Consider the following 27,475-nt stretch of genomic DNA (forward strand, 5'->3'; position numbering starts at 1 on the left):
AATCCTTTCTAGATTTTTTACTCATTTTATTTGATATGCTAGCAAGGTAAATTTGGCAATTGCATACTCATTAAGGAAGAGGACATATAATTAATTGAATAGCTATCAATATTATCAACGGATGAGGTGAAGTGGATCGGATAAGATTATTCACTTAATCAAAGGTCTCGATTTTGAGTCTTGGGCATGAAAAATCCTTGAAAGGAGGAGCTTCTTCCAAATCGAGCCCTATACGGAGAGAAGCCAAAATAGTCAGACTCTAATAAGAGTTACACGGATAGAAAATATTAAACACTAAGCACTAAGCACATGGCCCATGACTTTTATGTAATAGCTGTATCGCTTGATATTTAATATTCAAGTCACCAAACAATCCAGGTAAAATATTGAACCCTATGATGAAATCTAATTAATTTACTTTTTCTAGACAACAATATCTATTTCCTAATTAAAAAAAATTAGATAACCTCTATGTGCACTCATGAAAGCTGGATTCAAATATTTAATTACCAATTGGGACTTTGGAGAAAAAATTGCTCAATCCTTTTGATTAACAAATTAATGAGCAGATTATAGTCTCAATTTCGATGATGAATTTATATAAATGCCAATTCTTTCAATAGTTTAGTTTTCTTGCTTGAATTTTAGCTATGCGATATGCAAAAAAATTAAGAGCCCGTTTGGATTGGCTTTCAAAAAGTGTCACTAAATCATGCAAAAGAAAAAAAATTAACTATCACTTAACAAGGACACCAATACTTAATGTGCTTCATTAATATTATGCGCCCGGACGATACATTGTATTGTGCAATAAGGATATTGTACAAATACGATTACATTTATTATATGTGCTGATACAATATATTTCATTATTATTATGTGAGGATACAATATATTATGCTACATTTTGTAAATAAATTTACTTCATATATTTGGTAATTAGCAAAAGCTCAAATTATAGCGCTGTATTTATGAAATTTTCTTTCATTTTGTTGGTTAATACTTAATAGTACGTTCTATTTTTATAACATATACATCTACTTTTTTTTTGGGTATCTTGTATCTCTATTAATAATAATGTACAAAAGTCCTGGTTCTCCGTTTTGTTCTCTATCATATGTGTTATATTATTGTAACTACCGATACATATTAGTCGGAACCTGTTGATCATGTTTTTCTTTGTATTATCGTTCTTTCTTTTTGTTTTTTTGCTACCTAGGTGTAAACAATTTAGAACAAAGATGAGATAAATAACAAAGACATAATGTTTTTGAATCGATAGGATACATTACTTTACACAAAGTACTGGTTGGATATATCACTTTACGCGATATATTGGTCGGATATATCACTTTATGCACTGTATTGGTTGGATACATCACTTTACACGATATATCGACACACTGAGTGATATATTCTAAACGGGACATGATGTGTCTAAAATCGGAACGCGATGAATCAGAACATTGAATTATGTATCTGAAATCCTTAAATTTTAAGGAATTTTTATAATTTGAAATAGAATAACAATAAGATGTAATTAACTCTTATCCCTATGAAGTTTGTATAAAATTGCCGATTAATGCTATTGAGAAGCACACAAAATGATCTGGATATAACAATTTATCAAGAAGTAGAATAAAAATCTGATTGGTTTATTATAAAATTTTACGCCATGCACATTAATGTAAAATAAAAATCGAATTGGTTCAACTACTCCTATTATAATAGCACATTAATGTAATTAAAAGCTATAAGTTCCCTTTAGATAATTAGCTTGATTTGAAAGCATCCATTTTTTTAATGTGAACACAAATCTTATCATAAAACAATACATTGGATTTAACTTTTTAAGCCGATCAATATAAGTCCACTACTAAGTGAAAAAGAGACATTATAAGTATCTGACTCAATTTATTTAATGTAGTTTTTATTTTAATCTCTATAAACGAATATCTTTTAATATAAAAATAATTTTATTTTAAAACTCTCTTTATGATCATATAAATATCTAAAATAAATAGATTACATAAATTGAGACGAAAGTACATAAATAAGTAATAATTTCGTGGATCCTGATTCTCTTTTTCAATTTTTTTTCTTTATTCCTCTCGTAAAAGGAAAAGATTTACCAATCTTATGGCGTAGTATATTTGTATAATAATAATAATATAAATTATCAGATAGGAATAAGACAGTTTTTATAATATACTTTGTTGATTTCAGTTTTATTTGATATATTCATTTTTTGGGTGGTGGGGGTGGGATGGGGGATATATTTTTTAATAAACAAATCCGAATAAAATAAAGTAAAAAATAGTAGTGGATGAATTAAAAATAAAAATCACGTTATATCTACGCCAGGCATACCAACAATACAAAACGTGTCTTAACTGTATTTTATTATTATATAAATAAATATATCTATAAAAAAATATTATCAGAAAAAAAATATATTATTCTTCAAAACTATCTGGAAATAGGAACAAACATAGAGGGACCAACTAACCATTAGGATTGTGGTACAATGAATAAAATTGTTCCTACCTTAATTAGAGTATCTAATTCGAATTCTGAGTACCACCAAGGATTGTGGTACAATGAATAGAATTGTTCCTTCCTTAATCAGAGTCTCAAATTCGAATCTTGATTACCAAAAAATCTTTGGTAGGGAGTGCCTCCTTGCCTCCCGCTGAATGAGGCCTTATGCGGTATAAATTTGAAATAATCAAACTCTAATATGAATATCAAACCGTTGAAAAATCAATAAAGAAAAAATAGAGGGACCAACTGGTAACCCATCGTCGTGATGCCAACGCATTTCAATTTGATATTTTAATATATTTTTTCATTTTTTAATTATTTATTGATTAACCTTTTCTTTGAATATAAGTATAATGATTATATAATTAAAATATGGGGAATAAAGGTAAGACGTCGTATAATTAAATATACTTGTTTTAAGTGAAGTTTAAACTAAAGTTGTTAAACTGTAGCGAGTTTTTGAGGAACGCAGCCGACGATTAATTGGTTTCTGATCGGCGGCTCTTCTCGAAGTTCGAAATTTTTTTTTTACCCAAATTCACTGCAAAATTATAAGAGTAATTAAGTTGAAATAAAATATAAATAATATTATAAAATAAATATTTACTAATTTTAACTATTTTTTTTGGTTTCTCATCCGGTGTTCGGAGCCCACATTGGAGTTCCGATTAAATCCAGGTCGCGCTCTGCGGGGCCTATTCGGAGGTGACGCTCCCAATAAGATTTTCTTCATATCCAAAACTTGAACCCAAGACCTCTGATTAAGGGTGAAACACTTTCACCAGTTCGCTACAACTAGGTAACTACAACCCATGTTGATCTAATTTTAACAATTAATATAGGATGAAAGAAGTACAAATTAAAGTAACGTAGATCCTTTTAATTTTAACTGAAATGTACTTTCCTATTGATTGACCAAGCTAATTAGCTCTCTCAAGTTAAAATATTCTGACCATAAAGTAGAGAGATTCAAGTATTTTTGTTGGGATCCTCTGATGAATATTTTTTAACTTGTTATCATGTAATTTCGTTCGTCTCAATTTATGTGGTGTTTATTTAAATTTTAAAATATAAATAATTTTTTAAAATTTATTTTTATGTATTTTTAAAAAAAAAATTGAATTGTGATTTATTATAATTTATAATATTTTTATGTAGTTTCAGATAATGTAAAATTTATTTTGAAAATTTTAAATATTTTATGCTCAATTTCAAGGTCAAAATTTAATTGTTTGACTTTTGAGATTTAAAAGTGCTGCATAGATTAAAAATAAAAAAAGCTATTTTTTTTAATATTGAAAAGATATAGGAAAATAACTTTTAACATGAAACTAAGTAAAGTATTTTCTACATTTCTCCTAACAAAATATAAAATATTTTTAGCATATGAGTACCATTTATTCATGAAATATGAATAAGTATGAGACATATCCACCTTATTTGTTATCCAACCTATTTTTACTCGTACAAAATATAAATAAATTAGATTATTCTTCATTTTGTATTGACTCGTTTTCAATCCACTCAATCCTCATATTTGTATCAGTAAATCTAGATTGACTAGATTGATAATTATCGAGTCTTAAAGATAGAAAAAATTCTATTGAGAACATTCTAGAATGAATCTTTGTAGTGCATGCTTCGAATTTAATCGGAGCTCTAATTCGTAAGACTTAGTTCTATGATGTACCACTTCTGTGCTTTCTTTTTGTCTTCCAAAGATAATCAAACAATCTCTCATACTTTGATTAATTTCCCTGTTTGCTTCTATAATACCATTGCCACCTAACTGAGTAATAATTGCTTATTTGAAAGAATTATCTTAATAATTGAAAAGTGGTTAAATATTAAATTAAAGAAAAATTGACACACTTCTCTTTTTCTAAGTTCTAACTATCAGGCAATTTATTCTTTGCCAAATGCCAATAATATGGTTTGCCACATTCTAATTCACCAACAAAATTGTAATGTTTCATTAAACTTATAAGTTGATTAAATTATTTCATTATTTTTTTTTTTACTTATTTATGTATTTTATGAATAAACAAACAATTATCTTTTAAACACTTTTTGTTTGGCCAATTATTTTATTGTTCTATTTATAATATCTTTTGTAATTCTCAAAGTATCCTTCCAAAATAACCATTAATTCAATTTCCATGCAAAATTACTTCAAAATTTTATATTTTTGTAAATAGCTGTTAGGGCATTTGAGTCATTAATAGAAAAAGTATTTTAACGAAGCAAACCAATGATTATTGTCAAATTCAACACTCGTATTTGAATACATTACAATTTTATTTATATAATTAGTCTAATATTTTAAAATACATTTTTCATCACTGGATATTTATCAACCTTTTAAATGTAACTGTTGGCTCTCTCTCTCTATATATGTTAAATGACTTAGTTATAAATGCACATATTTTCCATTCCATAATGAGATAGCAACATGGTGCTCAACAAGCTTCTTGACATATTATTTACTTAACTATCATAGTGATTAATTGAGTATTTTAATGACTAAAAGTTTAAACAATAAAGTAAAAAATCTCTTTAGTAGGAGTATATTTTATTTCTATCTTTATGACTTAATTGTTAAGTCCTTCAAATATCAATAATTTACTTTTTATTGAAAATAAAGTTATTTCTTTTTCTAAGTTGAAACATTGAACAGTAAGGTTACAAAAATAGTCACTCCATTAAAGTAATACCTTCTTCTCTAGCTTTACAATTCATTTCCCTTCCTTTTGAGTGGGCAAAAAAATCAAGAAAACGATTAAAGTATTAGATATTTATTTCATTTATTTTTACTTGTTTTGTATTAATTTGACATATCTTAAAAAATAATAAATAAATAATAAAAGTATTAACGATTACAACTAATAATATTCAATACTCTTAAACTATTGATCATCAGATTAGAAATAATTTGACTTATTTATAATAATATTTAAATTTAATCAAATTTTAATATAATTATGAATAAAAAGGAGAAAAAAAAAGATACTAGTAAGTTTTTTTTACTACAAGAAGAAAGAGGAGTAGAGTTACCGATTAATTGGCGGGGCCTTCGTGGAACCCGCCAGCGTTTGTCCACTCTCTTTCTTCACTTCCCTAAATTCAGCTCAAATTCACTTCAAATAAAAACCAAACTCAAATTCTACTCTTAACTCAAAAAAAAAACAAATCTTTTCTATTCTCTCTCATATCTCTCCGCCACCCCCTGTTTTCTCTCTCTCCACCATTTTCACCTGTTTCTTGCTGTGTTTATGGAATGACTGAATACAGCTTACCCACCATGAATTTGTGGAACAATAGTACTAGCGATGATAACGTGTCTATGATGGAAGCTTTTATGTCTTCTGATCTTTCTTTTTGGGCTACTACTAATTCTACTACTACTAATTCTGCTTCTGCTGCTGTGGTTGGCGTCAATTCAAATCTTCTTCATACTAATAATAATAATCCGTCTGTTTTTCCTCTATCTTCTTCTACATCTGTATCCGCGGCTGCGGCTGTTGATGCTTCCAAATCTATGCCGTTTTTCAACCAAGAAACCCTTCAGCAGCGTCTTCAAGCTCTTATCGATGGTGCTAGAGAGACGTGGACTTACGCTATCTTTTGGCAATCGTCGGTTGTTGATTTCTCGAGTCCGTCTGTGTTGGGTTGGGGAGATGGTTATTACAAAGGCGAAGAAGATAAAGCCAAAAGGAAATTAGCGGTTTCTTCTCCTGCTTATATTGCTGAGCAGGAGCACCGGAAGAAGGTTCTCCGGGAGCTGAATTCGTTGATTTCAGGGGCACCAGCTGGGACCGATGATGCTGTTGATGAAGAAGTTACCGACACCGAATGGTTCTTTCTTATCTCCATGACCCAATCGTTTGTTAATGGAAGTGGGCTTCCTGGTCAGGCGTTGTATAGTTCCAGCCCTATTTGGGTCGCCGGAACTGAGAAATTGGCAGCTTCCCACTGCGAACGGGTTAGGCAAGCACAAGGGTTCGGGCTTCAGACTATTGTCTGTATTCCTTCAGCTAACGGCGTGGTTGAATTGGGCTCGACAGAGTTGATTGTTGAAAGTTCTGATCTCATGAACAAGGTTAGAGTATTGTTTAACTTCAGTAATGATTTGGGGTCTGGTTCATGGGCTGTGCAGCCGGAGAGCGACCCGTCGGCGCTTTGGCTCACTGAACCATCGTCCTCAGGTATGGAAGTTAGAGAGTCTTTAAATACAGTACAAACAAATTCAGTCCCATCAAGTAATAGTAATAAGCAAATTGCTTATGCAAATGAGAATAATCATCAATCTGGAAATGGTCAGAGTTGTTACAATCAGCAGCAACAACAGAACAATCCTCCTCAACAACAAACACAAGGATTTTTCACGAGGGAGTTGAATTTTTCGGAATTCGGGTTCGATGGAAGTAGTAATAGGAATGGGAATGCATCGCTCTCTTGCAAACCTGAATCAGGAGAAATCTTGAATTTTGGTGATAGTACTAAAAAAAGTGCTTCCAGTGCAAATGTGAACTTGTTTACGGGTCAGTCCCAATTTGGGGCAGTGGAGGAGAATAACAATAACAAGAACAAGAAAAGATCAGCTACTTCCAGGGGAAGCAATGAAGAAGGAATGCTTTCATTTGTTTCAGGTACAGTTTTGCCTTCTTCGGGTATGAAGTCAGGTGGAGGCGGAGGCGAAGACTCTGAACATTCAGATCTCGAGGCTTCAGTGGTGAAAGAAGCTGATAGTAGTAGAGTGGTAGAACCAGAAAAGAGGCCAAGGAAGCGAGGGAGAAAGCCAGCAAATGGACGAGAGGAGCCTTTGAATCACGTCGAGGCAGAGAGGCAAAGGAGGGAGAAATTGAACCAAAGATTCTACGCGCTTAGAGCTGTTGTACCAAATGTGTCTAAGATGGACAAGGCATCACTTCTTGGAGATGCAATTTCATATATAAACGAGTTGAAATCTAAGCTTCAAAATACAGAGTCAGATAAAGAAGACTTGAAGAGCCAAATAGAAGATTTAAAGAAAGAATCAAGGCGCCCCGGTCCTCCACCACCAAACCAAGATCTCAAGATTGGAGGGAAGATTGTAGACGTGGATATAGACGTTAAGATAATCGGATGGGATGCAATGATTCGTATACAATGTAATAAAAAGAATCATCCAGCTGCAAGGTTAATGGCAGCCCTCATGGAATTAGACCTAGACGTGCACCATGCCAGTGTTTCAGTTGTCAACGATTTGATGATCCAACAAGCCACAGTGAAAATGGGTAGCAGACATTACACTGAAGAGCAGCTTAGGGTAGCATTGAAATCGAAAATTGCTGAAACCCCCTTAGAAAGTAGATAGAAATCGTCAAGGGCTTTGAATTAACCTTGTGAATTGTGTTCCAAGGCAATGCTTAAATTAAAGGATCTGATTTCTGCTAAAGCTCTAAGTAATGTTTTTGTACTGAAGTTTGAGAGATTAAGACGAAGAAGACTATCTTCGTGTTATTTTTCCAACTTGTACATAGATGTTAAGCCCGATTAACTCAACTTAATCGGGCTTTAGTTCATGTAATTAAAGATAAATTTGCAGCTACGTACGTCTGTAAGATTGCATCCATCCTTGTGTATTCTTTGTTCAGGACATAAATGAAGAAGAAATTTGATGGCGGGTGAACTTGATTTTGAAGTAATTGTGTCTTCTTTCTTTATACCCAATTTTCAGCTGCATTAGAATTTGGTTCAAGTATTTTAAACAAATTATTCATGAGAAAAATGTGAAAGATATCATTTCAGAAGCACTATGCACTATTTTTTCAATTCAAACTTCATGTTCAAATTAAATTTTAAAATAATTGTATGAGAAGTCATTGCTTACGACCTTCATTTCATTATTTTTGACTAAAAAAATAAAAGGATTATTTTATGAGAATATTTGGATTTAGTTACATATACAAACAAATAAACCTTAGAAAAACTATCATCTTTCCTATTGAGTTTGTTTAACATACTCCTTCTTTAGTTTCAATTTGTTTTTCTTATTCTTTTTTTAATCAGTTTAAAAGAGAGTTGTTTTGGACGACTGGATTAACATATATTTTGATATATTCTAATTATCTTTTTATTTTCTTAAAGTTTGTATCAAATCTAAACTTGACAAACAAATTAAAACAGAATGAAACCAACAATAAAATATGAAAGAAGGAAAAAAGAATTTCTTAAAAGAATGATAAGATCAGGTGAAATAAGTCTTGTAGACAAGATTAGACTAAATGCATCATCAAAAATAAAAAAGGAAACTAGAAAGAATTAATCATATTTATTCGTTTGGCTGCATGCTTGTTTATATAATGAATTAAAATTGTATATATCCACATATATTTTAGTCTAATAAAAAATAAAATCATGTGTTGTATTTTTCCTTTTGGAGAATTCATTGAACTTGGTTCTTCTTTTGGTCTAAACCCTATTGTATATTATAGACTAAATAAAATTATTTCCATTATAGTATTAGCATATCATGCTGTAGGCTGTAACTGATAGCAACTTTTCAAATGCACTTCATTTGAACACATCCATTCTAAACTAATTAGGCCACTCTCTTTTTCGTAAGTGGCAGAAACAAGATTTTTACTTCATTAAAAATAGTAATAAAGTATATATACAATAATTTTTTTAGAAACGGAGATGCAAATAAACCCTTTCTCTCCCACACAAGCTCCACCACAACTTTTTTATTAACTTTGCTAGAAGTTCATATGACTTCGATTAAATTCAATAACTTTTAGTTAAATAGATTTTATTAGTATGAACCCGACACCCTAACGGTAGATCCGCCTAGCTTCAACTGCTAATTATTGAACAAATAGTAGGGACACATTTAATGTAATTAAAATCATCTACTTTACTATATATTATAATAATTATAATATTTATAATTTAATACATTTTTCTTTTCATAGACTAGAAAACAAATAATTGTGACGTGACGCAAATTTGGTGGGCAGACAAAAAATAATAATCATGTTTTACATGTGTAATTGGTTAAATAATTAATACTATGTCTTTATATTATATGACCCACCAATTTATTTGCTCCGATTTTCTTTCTTATATGAACCAAGCAAAATAGAAAAATAAAAGTTTGGTCCATCAAGTTTGTTAATAAGCCAAATTTGTGTGTTCATGATTGTTCAGAGCAGGGTAGGTGGTCTGGCTGCGATATTTGGGTATTGTCATTTTCAATTTGAAAACAATAACTATTTCATCATGCAAATATCTTGTTTGTTTTGTGATTTGTTTTGTTTTTCTAGAAATATTATTTTATCTGGTTTAATTTATTTGTCTTATGTTTTAGTTGATACGAAATCTAAAAAAATAAAAAATAATAATAAAACTTATGATTTTATACTAAAGATATATAAAATATATCAAAATGTATTTTAATCTTGCAATTTTAAATATATCATATGAAAAATTAAAATTTAAAAATTGCTAAAAAAAAAAAATGAAAAACAAAACAATTTTCTTTAATGGACTAAAAAAATAAAAACAAACAGATTCAAGTGGCGTTTATATTTTTACTTCTATCTATGTTTTATCTTTGCACAAACCATAAAATTTAGAGCTATCAAAATGAGTATTTTAATAGGAAATTTTCTCTAATAGCCATAATAATAAATTAGAAAGAAACTACCTAACTAGACATACATAACTATCATATATATTAATTTTATCTCTACTTTCAAGTAATTACATATATTATCATTTTAATAGTTTATATAGGGATGACAATGAGGCGATGCGGGGCGGGAGGGGTTGAGCTTAACCCGCAAATTTTTTTATCCGCCCGCATAACATTTTTATCATTTTCAACCCGTCCATCCCGCCCTGCATAGACCCGCTCCGCATAAACCCGTCCCGCATAATTTTTTAATATTTTTTTTCTAGTTAAATTTGATACTGAAATTTTTTTGTCATAAAAATAAATTCATTTTTTTTTGTATCAATTTAATATGATAATGACTTAAAATTTTATTTTTTAAAGGTCAATTGGGAAACATGTAAGAAATTGAATTATTATTTATTAAACCATTTTCATTTACTATCTTGAATATTTTAGTAGCTTTAAAGAAATTATCTTAATAAATAATGTTCTATCACTCGTATAACATGTAAAACATTAAAATTAAGTTTAAACCCACTTCAATCCGCTCCGCATTAATTTTTAAAAAAACCCACTTCAATCCGCTCCGCACAACCTAGTCCACCCCCCCTTCCCCCCCCCCCCCCCCCCCCCCCCCATTTTTCTTACCATTTTCTAGTTCTAGTAGAACAGATCATTCAGAAATTATTAGGGTTTACTCGTGCTAGATTTATATATATGGAGTATGTGTAGTTTTATGCATTGAGTAATCAGTTATAAAGTGTCGTAAATTGAATATAAAGGGCATCCAAAGTGGTTTGTTAAGGTTCTTAGATTAGTCGCTACACCATTGTCTGTTTTAGTTGGATGTATAGATTATTCACATAATATCACAACCAATCAGAACTATTTTTTCGTCACTCCATCCTCTTAACACATAACGTCTCAAACTGTGTTTTTTCGAACTTTCTAAAAATGTTGTTGCATTCGTATCGAGTCCTTAAAAAACCACAATTTTTAGAGTATTCACAAGCAACAGAGGTGGTGTTGGTCTCTGATGTAGAGGAGAGAGATACAAAGGATATTAGGTGTACATGTATTTTAAAAAATATACACATGTATCTAGTTAAAAGTTCATGTATCTGAGACTCTGAGTTAAGATTATATGTATCTATGAGGAAAAAAATTCAAGGTGCTAAAAAAAGGGAAGAATATTGATTTTTTTTTTGGATTAATGATACGGCATATATTCTATCGTCGTGATTTGTTCCTAAATTCATGCGCTTCAGTTACATTTCATATTTAGATACACATAACTAGTCATGCATTTCAGTTACATTCCGTATTTAGATACACATAATTAGATGCATTTGTTTAACATATATCCGAGATGCATTTTTTTTGATATGACATATGAAATTGATATTTGATACATCAAATTATTACTATATACATATAAATAGATACATGAAATTAATGCTAGATACCGTGCACTCATGTATCTTAAGGACGAAATATGGTATATTAAGTAATATTCAAAATTATCATGAATCCTAATAATTAGGACCAAAAGTAGTGGAATTTATGTAGTTTTCCCATAAATTCAATTATGCTTTATAGTTATAGTTTGCATATTTACGTGTTGTAGCTACAATTTAAGTTGTCTCGTTTGTACAATTTGCGATTTTGTATAATTCACGGATTTGTATAATTCGCGCGTGAATTTGTATACTTTGCGGGTACATTTGTATAATTGAGCTATTTTTTTGTTATATAAACTCGAAATAACGAATTTTTACAAAACCAAAACATCTGAACTTTAAACAATTATACAAAATAACATTATACAAAAGCTATACAATTTTTGAATTATACAAACATGCGAATTATACAAACTCAAAATTCCAATCTACATAATTATCGTTGAATGTTGATCGCGAGTGGTAATTAATAAAAACTATAGCTATGATGACTAATTAACTTGTATTTATTTGCTTAACCATATAATTTTCCGTATTTTAATCTAGATGGACCGCTATTTAAGTTTAAATCAAGATTTTCAGCAAAAAAGAAGAAGTTTTAATCAAGATATATAAATTACTTAAAATTTAGCCAACACTTATAAAAGGACACTATCACTTCTCCTTCCTCTTAAAAGGACCATTTAAATGAAGGATCGGTCTTATTTAACCCATCAAATTCTACAGCCCACAACGGATTGGTTGGGCCAGTCCTTTCGATGGCTCAATTAGTTGAGAAAAATAATTAAAAAATTGAAAAAATTAACTAATTACACAATTTATTTCATCATATTCTCTAAATTTTTCTATCATTTAAAAAATTTACAAAATCCCTATTCTCTCTTATTCTCGGATACATCACTTTACGTGATGTATTGGGACATTGAGTGATGTATACAAAACCGAACCCGATGTATCGGGACATTGAAGAATGTATCCGAAACCGAAATGCGATGTATCGGGATGTTTTGGGATGCATCCGGATAACACCAAATTTAAGGGGTTTTTGTAATTTGAAAAAGAGTAGAAATATGATGTAATTAGCTCTTAACACTATGGAAATTGTGTAAAATTCCCTTAAAAAATTGGTCTTAAATAAGCTAAATTTAGGAAGTAAGTGACAACCTACAACTAATTCTATCCATGCTACCTTTACTGATCTAGTAGTGATAAATTATCGTAGTTTTTGTTTCTTTATTTACTAACTTGTTGGAAGCGCATAACGCAAAAATTTGTACTATATAATTGTGAGTGATTCATGTAAAACTACAATATTTATTATTATTATTATTATTATTATTATCATCATGTTTCAATGATATAGTATATATTGATATGAGGTATGGAAGATTTTGTGAATATTATGAAATTCCAAAACTTCTTCTAGTCTCCGTAAAATATTTATTGAAGTCTATGTCTCGTCAAACTGTTAAATGTATTCTTGAGGAATTATTTAGGACCTATCTCCCCTAAAGATCATTTTTCGTCATTTTCTCTCTATTATTCTATTGAAAATGCTATATTATTTCTTATAAATGCGTGATTATTTACACATCACTATCATGATTCATGTATTTACAAAGTTAATCTCCTTCAAAGTTTAGAGTCAAAGCTAAGAAATTAATAGTAGCCACTAACTAAAAATTGACATTGAGCTTTAATCTAGGAATCAAACCTCAAAGACCAAAATTTAATGGACATTATTAACACATGCCCTTAAACTTCTCCTTTAAAATGGGGGAGTAAGGGACAAGGGAAGAAATGTGAGGAGATACGAAAAATAAGAAGAAAAAAATTTGAACCTACCTCAAATACTCACCCTCCATAACATATAAAATTAATTCCTCATTTTCTCTTGCAATTACCATCGAGTGCATTCATGCACAAAACTTCAACCAGCGACTAATTTCAAGGCTACATTCTGCATGCCACTAGCACAAATAACGAGTAACTCTGTCAGTCAAGACTTGAACAATAACCAATTCTCTTTCCTACCACTACATTTTTCCTAAACCAATTCCACAATCCTTTTGATTTCCATCTCTTTGATTTAATTTAGAGTCAAAAATGAATTTGAATTGCTTGACATGTCAAGTTTTGAGGAGGATAGATTCAAACAATGTTGACAACAATAGTCAAGAAATGTCTAATTTTAGCTCATGTTTGGCAAGAGTTGATAGGAGTTGGTCAGGGAACATGGCACCTAACTCTGGCGATGAGAATGTGATGACTCGAACGTCGAACAAAGGCGCTCACCGCCTTCATAACAGCTATGGTGGTCCGATGGAGTTTCCGAGTGTCACGCCGAGGTTGCAATGATGCTCCGGGATGAGAAGAGATTGGAGTTTTGAGGAACTCTGCAGGCAGATGAATGAGGGTTGATCATGGAGAAATATATTGTCACAAGGGTAAATCCGTAATTTTTCTGAGAATTTTTTCAATTTTACCAACATCATTTTTCAATATTGTGAATTATACTACTAGTATTTGGTTAAAGTTCGATTAGAAGGGGTACATGTACAAATATATATATTACTTGGTATAAATTTGGGTTTTTCGTAAAAAATTGTTCATTCTTTGTATCATATGTAGAGGGTGATACCAATATATTATATTTTGTATTCTTTCCGTTTTGAAATACTTGTTGTCTGATTATATCTGTTTCAAAATACTTGTCATTTTAGGTTGTGAGGCCAACTGTTAATCTAAGTGTTCCTCCAGAACTGAAAAACCACATCTAAAGGTGAACTTTTTATATATATCACCTTGACAAGATTAGACTACAGATACACCATGTACAGAAATTCATTAATCACTAGCAAATCACAACAACAACAACGTTAACATGCTCACTATAATTTCACAAGTGGAGTTTGGGAAGGCAAGTGCGTACACAACCTTACTCCTACCTCGTGAAGATAGAGAGACTGTTTTCAATAGACACTTGACTCAAGTGAAGCATATCATCATAAACAAATATGGGAAGGATATACTGTACAGAAGTGGATGGATCCCATTCTTCTACTTTCAGACAAAAAAGATAAAAGGAAAAAGCTGGTACACATAATAGAATGAGTCCTGAATCCAAATAGACCAAAATAAAAAAATACACTTAAGTTTTAAATAAGTTGGGGTCGACTCTATGAAGCAAACTGACCATGTTCCCTATTTAAATTCATTTTAAGCCAATATTTTACAAAAGAAAATACAATTGAAAATTAACTACATGTTATCTATATATTTCCTAGTGGCATAAAAATCTCTAACAGCCAACACGAGCGAAAAGACTCCTAGAAAGCATATAGATAATAGGACCCAAAATAAACATATTAGCATGACTAAATAAGTTTTATTCTTTTGCTAAGTGTGTATTGATTATAAGAGGATACAAGTCTTTCGAGATAACTTTCATGTGATTTAATTTATGGTCTACATAACTCATGCACTCACTATGATTTTACATTTTTAGACGGTTGCATCTAGGGATTCATGCAGAAATTGATCAAACATAATGACCTTCTCTTATTGTATAGTACTTAGTATATATATATATATGCTACTTGAACTTCTTTGTCTAATCTTGAATGACCGCACATCACCTTAGCATTAATAATTTTATAAAACTCATCATCTTGTGAAAATCTTGAACTTTAGCAGCCCAACATTCGATTCCATGCAACATTATTAGTAAGCGATCGATGCATAGTTATTTGAAATAATGGGTATTTATAATTCATATAACGAACCTCAACTAGTTTGTAAGTGAAGCATAGTTATTGTAGCAAATCCTAGTAGTTCTAAAGCATTTCTCACAATTAGTTGAAATGCAGCCAAGAAAAGAATACTCAATTTTCTCATGCAAAGGTGTAAAGAACACAATATATGAAAGATATTAATTGAAGTAGACCAGCATGTGTATATAGTATTCAGGCTAGTTTGTATGCAATTGAAATAATTACACAAAATATATTGCTATCCGCATCAACACAAGTACCGAATAACTCTTTTAGACCAGGATTTGGTCAAATGGGAAGAGAGCACTAGTGTTTCTAACTTTCGGTGCGATTAGAGCTGATCAAAGCTCATGATTCTCAACCTACTTCATTAACTGAGTGATTGCACATTTTCTTCCTCCCGTTTTTGTACCTTATAGGATGAGAAGTCAGTTTAAATTAATAAAGGCAATAATAAATAACAGAAATAAGAGCTAGTAGTACAAGATACTCCGTATACATCTAAATTCAAATAAAGAACCAGAAATTTGCTTTTGTACTGTTACAGAATTAACTTATAAATACTCCATCTTTTAGGAGAGAGTAAACAACATCATGGGGTGGTGGCGCAGTTGGCTAGCGCGTAGGTCTCATAGCTTCTGAGTAATCCTGAGGTCGAGAGTTCGAGCCTCTCTCACCCCATACTTTTTTTCTCCCCAATTATATTAAAAACCCGTTTGTGGTTCTGTATTCTTTTGGGGTTGGTATCGATTCGGCTTTCAATTCTAAGATTTTAAATTAGAGAAAGTAGTTAAACATCCTCAACTTGACCTAAAATATTAGTTTTATTCTTGAACTATTGATCACTTGGCAAAAATTTAGGGGTATATTTTACTAAAATTGCAAGATCGGTGGTGTATTTAAGTTCAGTTAGTCAAGTAAATGAGTGTTTTTAAGCCTGTCAATAGTTCAGGATAAAACTAATAATTTATGTCTAGTTTATGGGTGTTTTCAATATTTATTTATGGTTGAATCAATAACTAGATTATACTTTTTTTTATCCCTAATTATACAATAATGGTTTAATATTTTAAATACAAACTCTATTTATTGCGTTTTATAATTGTTATCTTGGTGATTTTTCATTTTTCGTTAATTATTATAGTGCTACTGCATTCAAGTATTCTACTTAACCTAAATGAAGATAAATTTATTTTAGTAATAACTTATTTGAATTTATTTGTGCTTGTACTTCGTGACATACTCTTTTCTGCATGAAAGCAGTATATATATGAACAAATGAAAACAAGAGAAAAAATAAAACAAAATAGCATTTTTGATTAGTTAAATAGAAAATTATACCGTTAAAAATTATAAATCAATTAATAAAAAACTAATAATATATTTAATATTAATTCAAGATATTTGGAAATCAAAACCTGATCAATGAATGATAGCACCTTAATTCCCACTAAAACTAGAATTATAGGTATCTTAGTTTAATGTTAATTAATGATCACTTTTGAAACATCTAAGGCGGCCTCTCTTATTTATATGTTTGATTTTTATTTTTTTTTGGTTTCCACCCGGTGTCCGGAGCCCACATTGGAGCTCCGACTAAATCCGGATCGCGCAGGTCCCATTCAGGGGTGGCGCTCCCAACAGGATTTTCTCCATATCCAGGGCTCAAACCCGAGACCTCTGGTTAAGGGTGAAACACTCCCACAAGTGCACCACAACCCATGTTGGTTGTTTATATGTTTATTGGACTTGTAAATCGATTCATAACCTTTTGGGCACAACCAATCTCTATTCGAACTCCCTTTACTTGTAGGAGTACATCTTGGATTTGTCGATTATGTTATGGCCGTAGTCCTACTCATGGCGACCTGGTTGAATTGGGTGAAGTTGTAGGTATTATTGCAGGTCAATCGATTGGAGAACCGGGTACTCAATTAACATTACGAACTTAGCTTTTCATATCGGAGGAGTATTCACGGGGATACTGCAGAACATGTGCGAACCCCATCTAATGGAAAAATAAAATTCAACGAGGACTTGGTTCATCCGACACGTACACGTCATGGGCATCCCGCCTTTCTATGTTCTATAGACTTGTATGTAACTATTGAGAGTGAAGATATTCTACATAATGTGAATATTCCACCCAAAAGTTTACTTTTAGTTCAAAACGATCAATATGTAGAATCAGAACAAGTAATTGCTGAGATTCGTGCAAGAATATCCACTTTAAATTTTAAAGAGAAGGTTCGAAAATATATTTATTTTGATTCAGACGGAGAAATGCACTGGAGTACCGATGTTTATTATATAGACCTTCTTTCCGTCATTATCACTCTTAAAACCTACGATGCCATAGAATATTTTTTAATGATTTTTTTGTTTCAATTTGTCTTTCAATGTCATCTGGTTAGGGTGCCATTTGGTACATGCTATCATTATTAGATAACATCACCTATAATTTTTTCGATTTTTCATTTGATGTTCAAAGTTCGTATTAGAGTCCGATGAAATTTGGATCACACATTACAGAGCTAGTCCATCTGAAGGTGACACTTCCGATAGAATTTTCTCCATATCTAGAGCTCGAACCTGAAACTTCTAGTTAAGGGTGAACCAATCACATAAAACTTATTAAAGAAAAAAGTGTTCTTTATTTGAATTTTTTGTTTTTATACTTATAGAGGAGTAATTATGAGTTAAATTTGAAATCTCAAATTATTACCAACAATTGAAAAATATCTTTATGTAAAGAGCTTATTATAAGATTACAATAACGACATATATTTTATAAGTGATGATATATTTGAAAAGAATGGTGTGTACGCAATTTATTTTTTCTTGTAAAAGTAATAATTTTTTCTAATAACATAATTAGATCCTACTTCTGAGATTACAATGAATATATTATTGTTACGCTTCAAATACTTAATAAAAAGTAGTCTCAATCTTATTCTTATTCTTTCTCTTTTATTAAATTTTATATGTTACATAAACTTAAATCAGTTTAATACATCAAAAAATCATTTTAAAAACACTCTCACCTTAAATAAAATAATTTAATTGAAGACCCTTACTTTCATGTTAATTTAGCAAGTAATTGACCCAATTAGAGTTAAAATTGAAATGATTGGACTGTTGTCTTCTTGACTATCACATCCCCTTGAAAAGTAAGCCCCACACGTTGATGTTAATCTTATTTTTGTCGATGATCTAATTTATCTAACGATTTTTTCAAAGTTGCACCATCTATAATTTTTACGTGTCATTCTAGTAATACCTTAGGTTTTGACTTTTGTTGCTTATGTATAGGGTATAATATTAATTTTCTACTCAAAAGTTTCTTTAATCATAGCATGCTGACTGCTATAAACAGTAACCAGACGTACTATATATTCTTAAGCATCTATCAAAATAATTAGCTACTGGTAATTCATTGCCTATGAGTAGTGTAAGTTTATGTTTAGACATGCGATATAAAGTTTAATGATAATAACTATCGGATTATTATTGGAGGTGCGTAAATTTGTGTTTAGACATGTAAATGATGTGATATGAATTTATGATTTTAAATCAACATGCGATTTGAGATCATGATTTGAAATTATGTCTTAATTTCTCAAAAAAAAAATAAAGTACATAATTTGAAATCTTATGTTTGGCATTAAGAGATTGTCCGTACCATATATTAAAGAATAATTAACTTATAAAACTATGATTGACTAGTGAATCTTTCTAAAATGATGTGAATTTGAAAGTTCGTGATCACAAATATTTATTTATAAAGGAACATGGAGATATGTGAGTTAGCAGCGACGCCTTAAAATATTTAGATTTATGAAGTATGATTTGCTTATATGGTAAGATTGTATAAGAATTCGAAAAATTATGATAATTTCCACAAATTATATACAAATATTTCAATTTCAAATCATAATTGTATATTACATGTTTAAACATGACCGAGCAAAAACTATTAGAGTTTTTTTTTTAATTAAAGAAAACTATTGGAGTTGGTGATTGCAATTTGAAGAAAAAAAAGTTAACGAAAGTTCATATAGTAATAATGCCATTTTAAAGGTCCGGATTTGATAATTCTCATGCTAATCAAATCTAACTCTATTGCCTTTTCTTAATAATCAATTTAAATTAATACATGTGTAATATAAAGTTAATATTCACCTCATGATTTTAGTAGACGTCTGGACAATATTTAGTTAATTAAAATTGAGTAAATAATTTGATGAATATTTCAAAATTGAAGTTTTTTTCTTCATATATAAATAACTACCGAATTGTCCTATTATTTAGAAAAAGAAAATACTTATTTTTTATATTTTAAAAACTAATTAATATTTTATTGGGTACTTAAACTTAAATATGCCGAAATTCTTTACGTTGTACAGCCGCAACTCGTGCGTTTGGTGCGTGAGAATGTATTCCCTTACGAAAAGAAAAAATATAATTAAGTAGATTTATAAGTAACATTTTAAATTTATTGTCCATTCAGAATTCCCTATTTGTTTAACCCACTCAATTTTCATTCATAATGTTTACTAGATCGTATATAGTTTTTTAGAATAATATTTTTGAAGGAAAAATAAAAAAAATAATTTATAAATAACAACTTAAATAAATTCCATTTTAGTATTTACTATATGTTCAACGCTCTCAATTTTTATTCTTTGACCACCCCATCTTGTAATTTTAGAATTTTAAAGGAAAAATAGAATTTTTTTTTTATCATTAACATCTTAAATTTATTCCATTTAAGCATTTTCTATTTGTTCAACGCTTTCAATTTTCATTCTTTGACCATCCCATTTCATAATCTTCGAACCCCCACTCCCATCCTATCCTATTACATAATGTTTTACTAGATAGTATATAAACTCTTAAATAATTTTCCTAATGGAAACAATAATAATTTATAATTAACTTTTAAATTTATTCCATTTTAGTATTTTCTATCTGTTCAACGCTCTCAATTTTCATTCTTTGACCATCCCATCTCGTAATCTTCAAACCCCCACCCTCATCCTAACTTATTCCATAATATTTTACTCGATATTATATATATTGAAATAATATTTTTTTCTTTACTTACCAAACACTAGAAAATAAGTTTGATCGTCCTGTTTGTCACTCTAACAGGACCCTACATTCCTTTTTTTTTTGTCTCACTATTTCTCTATTTATATTTATGTATTTATAGTATATATTTTCTTCTTGTTCATCATTATCAATTGTTTTTCTCTTTCTATATTTTTGCTTCCAATTTCCGTTTCATTTCCTCGTTGACTAACACCCCACCACCCCCTCTGCACCAAGCTAGGGTTTATTCATTTTTTTTCCCCTCAAACTATAGAGATAAACCTTCAAAAATAGAATTTTTATACAGATTTAAGGAAGAAGAAGAGGTTTCTTGATCAGACATGGGTTATGACAGCTTTACCCCGCTAATCAAGGCGTAAGTTTCTCTTCTCTGACCCCTTTACAGAATTAGTATCTATTTTAAGCATATATCTGAATCTTGAAAAATTGAAAAAAGGTGGGATTTTTTGGGTTTTTTTGTGAATTTTCAAGTGTTTGAGAAGGATAAAAGATTCGTTCTTGGAAGTTTACAGAGAGAAACAATAATTGGGTGTTGAGTATTTTGTTGGGAAACTCACTGATTACTCAGATTTCTGTGCTTTTGGTTCATTTGAGGAATTTTTTTTTTTGGCTGAAGCTGGAGCTGATTTGATTTGGGGATTATATACTGGTGTATATTGCTGTTACAGTTTCAAAGATTGCAACTTTGTTTTTGGTTCTTGCTTGGGTACCTTTTTTGAATTTATAAGGATTGGAGACTGCTTTTTCTGGTGCTTTCTGAATTGTATCTCTGGGTTTTTGTGCAATGGTTGAGATTTCTGGAGGGTTTATTGCAGTGGTGTAAGTGCTGAGGTTTTGTGTTGTCTTTAAGCTTAAAGGACTTTGTATCGATTGATGTTCATTGATGGTTTGACGAAGAGGAGCTATTCTAGGTAAAACAACTGTAGAGAAGTATTCAAATGGATAATCCAGATCGTCCTAACAATCGAAGTCTTGATTATTTAGGTGTGAATAAATTGGGGAAGAATATAAAGAAAAGTCCTATACACCAACCCAATTTCAATAATGCAAATAGCGCGAGACAACAAGCTCAACCCCAAGTTTATAATATCAACAAAAATGATTTTCGGAGTATTGTTCAGCAGTTGACTGGTTCGCCATCTCAAGAACCTCAACCTAGACCTCCTCATAATCCACCAAAGCCTCCTAGTATGAGATTGCAAAGGATTCGACCTCCCCCTTTGGCACCAATTAATCGCCCCCGAATTCCCATGCACCCCCCAGCTCCAATGCCAGCTCCAAGTCAACTGGCAGGTCCTGCACCTGGTGTTGCATACAATAGCAATTTTGTGAGACCTCCTCTTCAGTATGGGCAGCCATCTCCTCCCGTGTTACCACCCATTACCCCTGGTGATGCTTGGGCTAATACAGCAGAGTCTCCAATCTCAGCTTACATGCGTTACCTTCAAAATTCGATAATGGATCCAGGGGCTACACAAACACAACTTCAAGGCCCTGCTCATACTCAAGCATATCCTCCATCCTCCGGCTTTCTTCCTAATCCTTCAATGCCACCGCTTCCCTCTCCTAGAATGAATGGCCCGCCACCACTTCCTTCTCCTAGAATGAATGGCCCGCCTCTCCTCCCATCGCCTAGAATGAATGGCCCACCTCTCCTCCCATTGCCTAGAACAAATGGTCCACCTTCTTTCCCACCCCCTCGAATGAATGGTCCACATCCTCCTTTCCCATCTCCTAGGATGAATGGTCCGCCTCCACCTCTTCCATCTCCGGGAATAAATGGGCCAACTTTTTTGCCTTCACCCACTTCTCAGTTCCTTATGCAATCACCCACTGGCTTCTTCAACATGTTATCTCCTCGATCACCTTATCCATTGCTTTCTCCTGGTGTGCAGCGTCCTCCACCATTGACTCCGAATTTCTCCTTTTCTCACATGGCTCAGCCTGGGATTTTAGGCCCTGGACCACAATTTCCCCCATCTCCTGGTTATGGATTTCCTTTGTCGCCGTCAGGATTCTTTCCTATAACAAGTCCAAGATGGAGGGATCAGTAGTGTTAAGGAAAAACTACTGACTTTGGACAGCTCCAGTGACTGATATTGGTTTGAGGAATTTCGTGGTGGAAATCTTCTCCAAATTGAATCTTTATACTTGTTGAGATACAATGTACCCTAGCTAAACGTAAGAGATCTCTTTAGTAATTTGCATTTAGTTTTGTTTTTTTAATTTATATTATTTTATTCACACACATTGCCATCTTATCTTAACTCTTTGTGAGTAGAGTCTCTAGCTGATTCATCTCTTTATTCTCTTAGAACTTTAGGCAATGTAGTTAATTAGGCAACTCAAAAAGGGCTGTAACTTGTTAGATGTTGTTTAAAGTGATCTATATGTAAGGATAAATGCAGGAAAGATTCTTGTACTGTCACATTTGGAATCAAATACTTTGAATTTTCTTCATCTCTTCACCTTTCATGTGAATAAATTTTCATGTTATGATTCCATATTTTGCGCAATTTTATCAATCTTTGCCACCCTACAAATTCTGTGCAATGTTTATTCATCTTTCATGCATGTGTTTGTTTCAAACCTGGTATGCTACGAAACTCTCAGTGCTTACTTTTCTAAACAGAGAGGAAAGGAGGAAGGGACAACAGAGAGTGGGAAGGAGAGAGAAGGGAGGGCTGGGCTGGATATAATATTCAATAACAAGTTTGGAGTGGAAGTATGTTTTATCATCTAGTTTGCTATTTGAGTCAAACCTAATTTGAAAGTTCTATTGAATCTGGAATTTCTCGGTCCTGGTAAATATTTCCTCCATAATTTGAAAATTTTGAGCTTCTGAGTGGAGTTAAGCAGTTCCATGAAGAATCCCCTGTCAATTGTCAAGGGAGAGGAGAGATAGATCCACTTTTAGAATCTCCCAACTCCTAATATTATATGTGAGGCAAAGGTTAAAGGTGAAAAGGGTGACAAGATGACAAAATGAGAACATGGACATGGTCAGGTAGCCTTGGGACCTCGAAGCATATGGCTGGACAAAGTTCTGCAGTAAGTTGGGTCTTATTAATAGGTGATATTCTTTAGTGTTCAGTTCCATTAGAACATAGAAAATTATTTATACCATATTAGATTAGCCTTCTTACCACCCCCCCCCCCCCTTTTGGTGCGTCCCTTCCCCGGATCTCATGAGAATGCAGGATGCTTCATGCATTGGGTCTGCTCTTTGGTGATCAGTGGTTGGGTGGCCAGTATCATCTCTCGTTTGAGAACCCAATGTAGCTAAATTTGGTTATGGAATCAGTTCAATATTTTCTGTTTTCTGATTATTTGTAGTTGATTCTATAGTTTCGGGAAGTCCTCTGGCTGTATAGTGAATTTATAATTAGTATTTACTACTCCATGACATGCAGCAACATACAAAGTGTAATCCCACAAGGGGGGTCCAAGGAGGGTGGTGTGCACGAAGCATTACCCTTACCTTGAGAAGGTAGAGAGGTTGTTTACGACATGCTAAGTTACAAATATTATCACACAGGCATGACCCTTCTAGGGCTGTATATCAACTCTCTTTAGTTTGCATAGGATTCTTATTGCAGTTCATGATTCATGGGATAAGATTGGTGGGTGTTAAACTGCTACCTGTGTCTAGCCACCTGAACATTTCTCATCTCTTCGCTTCTCTTGGCTCTTGGTTTATTGCAGCAGTCTTTTCTGCATTGTGTCTTTCATGAAAAACCCGTAACTCGTAGCCAATGAAGCTCTGTGTGGTCGCAGGAAACTGAGGTTGCATTACCACAGAGTCATGGGCTAGAGCTCATATTTGATTATTCATATTCTTCTAGTTTTCTGTTGGTGTTATAAAGTCGGTTGTCACTCTCCAATGTAGTGCCTTTGTATTGGCATGGTTTCTCTTTAAAATTAGAAATACGTCTGCAAACCTTACTCCTACCACAATCTTGTGGGATAGAGAGGTTGTTTCCACTATACCCTCGGGCTCAAAAAGATCATATCAAAGTTTAGAACTTGTATAGTTCAACGAAGAAAGTTGTATAGAGATTGATTCTGTCAAGTGTATTCTGGATTTCTCAAAGTGGAGTCCTTCATATAAATTGAGACCGAGGGAGTGTTACTGAATTGTCCTGAGGCTGCTGCTTCTATATTGAGACACAGAGTTGCTGTTTAAAGATGTCATTTCTTCCTAGGTTTTAGGTCATAAAATTGCCTTGGTAGTTAAGTAAGTCAATGTGTTTTTGCTTACTTGCACAACCAGCAATAGGAAAATGCAGTCAACCTGTTTTATATGAACGATTTCCTCGTTTCGAGGAACTATTTTCTGTATTGATATAGAACTTGATGTGAAGTTTTCTTCATTGAAATTGCTATGAATTTTCTCAAAGTTGGAATACTTTATGTGGTAAGTTGACTTGGGTAATCAAATTGCTGTATGTCTGTTGAGTCTATTTTGAATACAGAGCATCAACTCTTAAAAGGAGGACCAAATAGTTGCTACAACATGTGTGCCATGAACCATTGTATTTATGGAGCCATGGACACTATTTATTTATTTTTCAAACAAAGGAAAGAGGGAAAAAGTGTCGGTGGGGTGTAGATGAGGTGTGTTGAAGGATAGAGAGAAATGCTACTTCTACAACGTGCTTTTATGAAACTTGTTTTTCTAGAGAAACAATCGAACATGAGAAAATTAAAACCATTTTCTTTCCTCCGTTTCAAGCACACCCCATGTCCTTTTTTACTTTCAAAATCTTTGATTGAAACACAATATAAAAGGATGGATCATTCATGATATTTGTGTTGGTACTTGATATCTTCAGTTCTTTTTGGAATTACTACTGCCATATATTATATTATTACTTGTTAAGTGTTTATTTATTATATTTAAACATTTTTCCATTGCATGAATTATAGAAGTTTCATTGCGGATTGCATAATAATACTACTAGTAGTGTTCGAATTATATTACGTATTTTGATTTATTTTATAAATACATGTCTTCTATAATTTTGTTTTATATGTGGGTTTATGTCTACATAACATAAGTGATTTCTTATAACACAACTTTGGTTGAGCAATTTTATAAAAGAAAAATTCTAAGTTAGAATGATTTTATTGATACAAAATAAAATAAAATGACTTTGCTATATAATTTTTTATAATTGAGTAATGGACTTTTACTCTTTTTTTTCAATTAGGCAATAGATAAATTGTTACTCCTTCCGTCTATTTTTATTTCTCCAATATTAACTTGACACACTCATTCAAGAGAAATAAAAGAAATGATTTTATTATATCACTTAATAATAAATTATTTCTTAATTTTTAAGATTGAATAAATAAAAATAAATAAAATAGACGATTGGAGATACGTAAGGAGCGATAAAAGGTAGTTTTATATAAATACTTCTATGTAAAAAGAAAACTACTGCTTATTAAAATTTCTTTCTTAAAGAGGGACATGCTATGTGAAATGATAAAAAATATCCTTTATTTATACTTTGGTTCATTTATGCCTTTATAGCTAGTGAAATGAGTCAAAAATGCCCTTAAATAAAACTGAAGCAAACGGAAAAACTTAAATACTAATTAGTGTTAATTTGTCTGCTCCGTCTTTTCATCTGAAGCCAACCCCATTTTTCTCCCAGATTTATTTCCTTCTCCTTCAAAACCCTACCCTCCTCTACTAAATTTTGTAGAATTTTCTTCGATAATTTCGACATTATTAAAGATGAGATAAAATGAATAGTAACCACCATAGCCACTAGATTCCAACTCTTAAATGATAAAATAAAATCATATTTTTTTTTTATTATTTAAACAAACTCTCTTTTACACTCTAAAATGGAGAATTATCTAATATTTACATCATCTGAATTTTCATCAATGAATAACAATACTACTCTTTGTTTGAATGCTGGAAACAAGTATTATTATTGCTGATTAGTTGCCACAAAGCGGTGGTAGTCAAATTCTGGTAATACAAATTGAAGAGCAGTGAGTTCTTTCGTTATATTTATGTTAGCTTTTTAAGTACAACACTTCAAGTTCTTCAAAAATGTCCTTGAATCTGCTAAAATGTTTTTGGACTAAGCATTATATGCGAATGGGTGCATAAATGTCATTTGAATTAGTGTTCAAGTTTTTCCGTTTGCTTCCGTTTCATTTAAGGGCATTTTCAGCCTATTTCACGGACTATAAAAGCATAAATGGACCAAAATATAAACGAAGGCATTTTTGATCATTTCACATAGTATAGGAGCATGTTTTTTTATCCTTTTCCCGTTAAATTATGAGAAGGGGCACACAATTCAAAACATATATTTTTGCTTCTCAGTACTTTTAGATCCCGTTTGGATTGGCTTAAAAAAAATAACTTTTAAGTTGAAAATAAAAAGTCAAATTGAAATGACTTTTAAGTCAAAAAATAAAAAGTAGGGAGAGACCTATTTTTAGTTTTTGACTTATTTTAAGTCATTTTTCACCTTCCCAAACACTTCCCAACTTATTTTAAGTCATTTTTGACTTATTTTTAATTACTTTTAATATTTGCCAAACACTTTCAGAAGTAAAAAAATGACTTTAATTTCAACATCTATTTGATGAGCTACTTCTATGTTTCAAATAAAATCTTGACTTGAAATCAAATTTAATAAAATATTTTTAAATTTCTTTTGCTTTTAATTTGAGATTTGATTAATAAATAGTAATACTATGTAATATTATCTTATGAATATTCATATTAAAATGGATTGATCCCGTGCAATTAGCAATCCACGTAGTGATGGATTGAACTTGTTATTTTAAGACCCATCAATATGATGGGCTACCTGACCAGAACCGTCAATTTCAAATACCAAGTGAGCTCCAAATGGGTTGGATCGATCCATATTGAGGGATAATAGCAC

The 27,475-nt window shown here is 31.6% G+C and overlaps 3 protein-coding genes and 1 non-coding gene across 4 annotated transcripts in view; 3 read left to right on the forward strand and 1 right to left on the reverse strand.

Annotated features, from left to right (window-relative positions):
* The window catches only part of LOC125826958 (acetylornithine deacetylase-like), a 291,462-nt gene that overhangs the window by 204,714 nt on the left and 59,273 nt on the right, over nt 1–27,475 (reverse strand). The gene's annotated exons all lie outside the window — the stretch shown is intronic.
* Nucleotides 5,755–8,134, forward strand: LOC125826909 (transcription factor MYC2). Its single transcript, XM_049506260.1, has one exon. It carries the CDS (start codon nt 5,822–5,824, stop codon nt 7,898–7,900), a length of 2,079 nt encoding a protein of 692 aa, XP_049362217.1. The 5' UTR covers nt 5,755–5,821; the 3' UTR covers nt 7,901–8,134.
* TRNAM-CAU (transfer RNA methionine (anticodon CAU)) lies at nt 16,034–16,118 on the forward strand. The gene is given in 2 exon segments: nt 16,034–16,071; nt 16,083–16,118. It is a non-coding gene; the product is annotated as a tRNA-Met (tRNA).
* LOC125826928 (protein HAIKU1-like) lies at nt 20,837–23,011 on the forward strand. Its single transcript, XM_049506279.1, has one exon. It carries the CDS (start codon nt 21,491–21,493, stop codon nt 22,604–22,606), a length of 1,116 nt encoding a protein of 371 aa, XP_049362236.1. The 5' UTR covers nt 20,837–21,490; the 3' UTR covers nt 22,607–23,011.

The sequence above is a fragment of the Solanum verrucosum genome, unplaced genomic scaffold, assembly GCF_900185275.1.
Source record: "Solanum verrucosum unplaced genomic scaffold, falcon-dt-bn FXZP01000060.1, whole genome shotgun sequence".
In the NCBI taxonomy this organism is placed as follows: domain Eukaryota; kingdom Viridiplantae; phylum Streptophyta; class Magnoliopsida; order Solanales; family Solanaceae; genus Solanum; species Solanum verrucosum.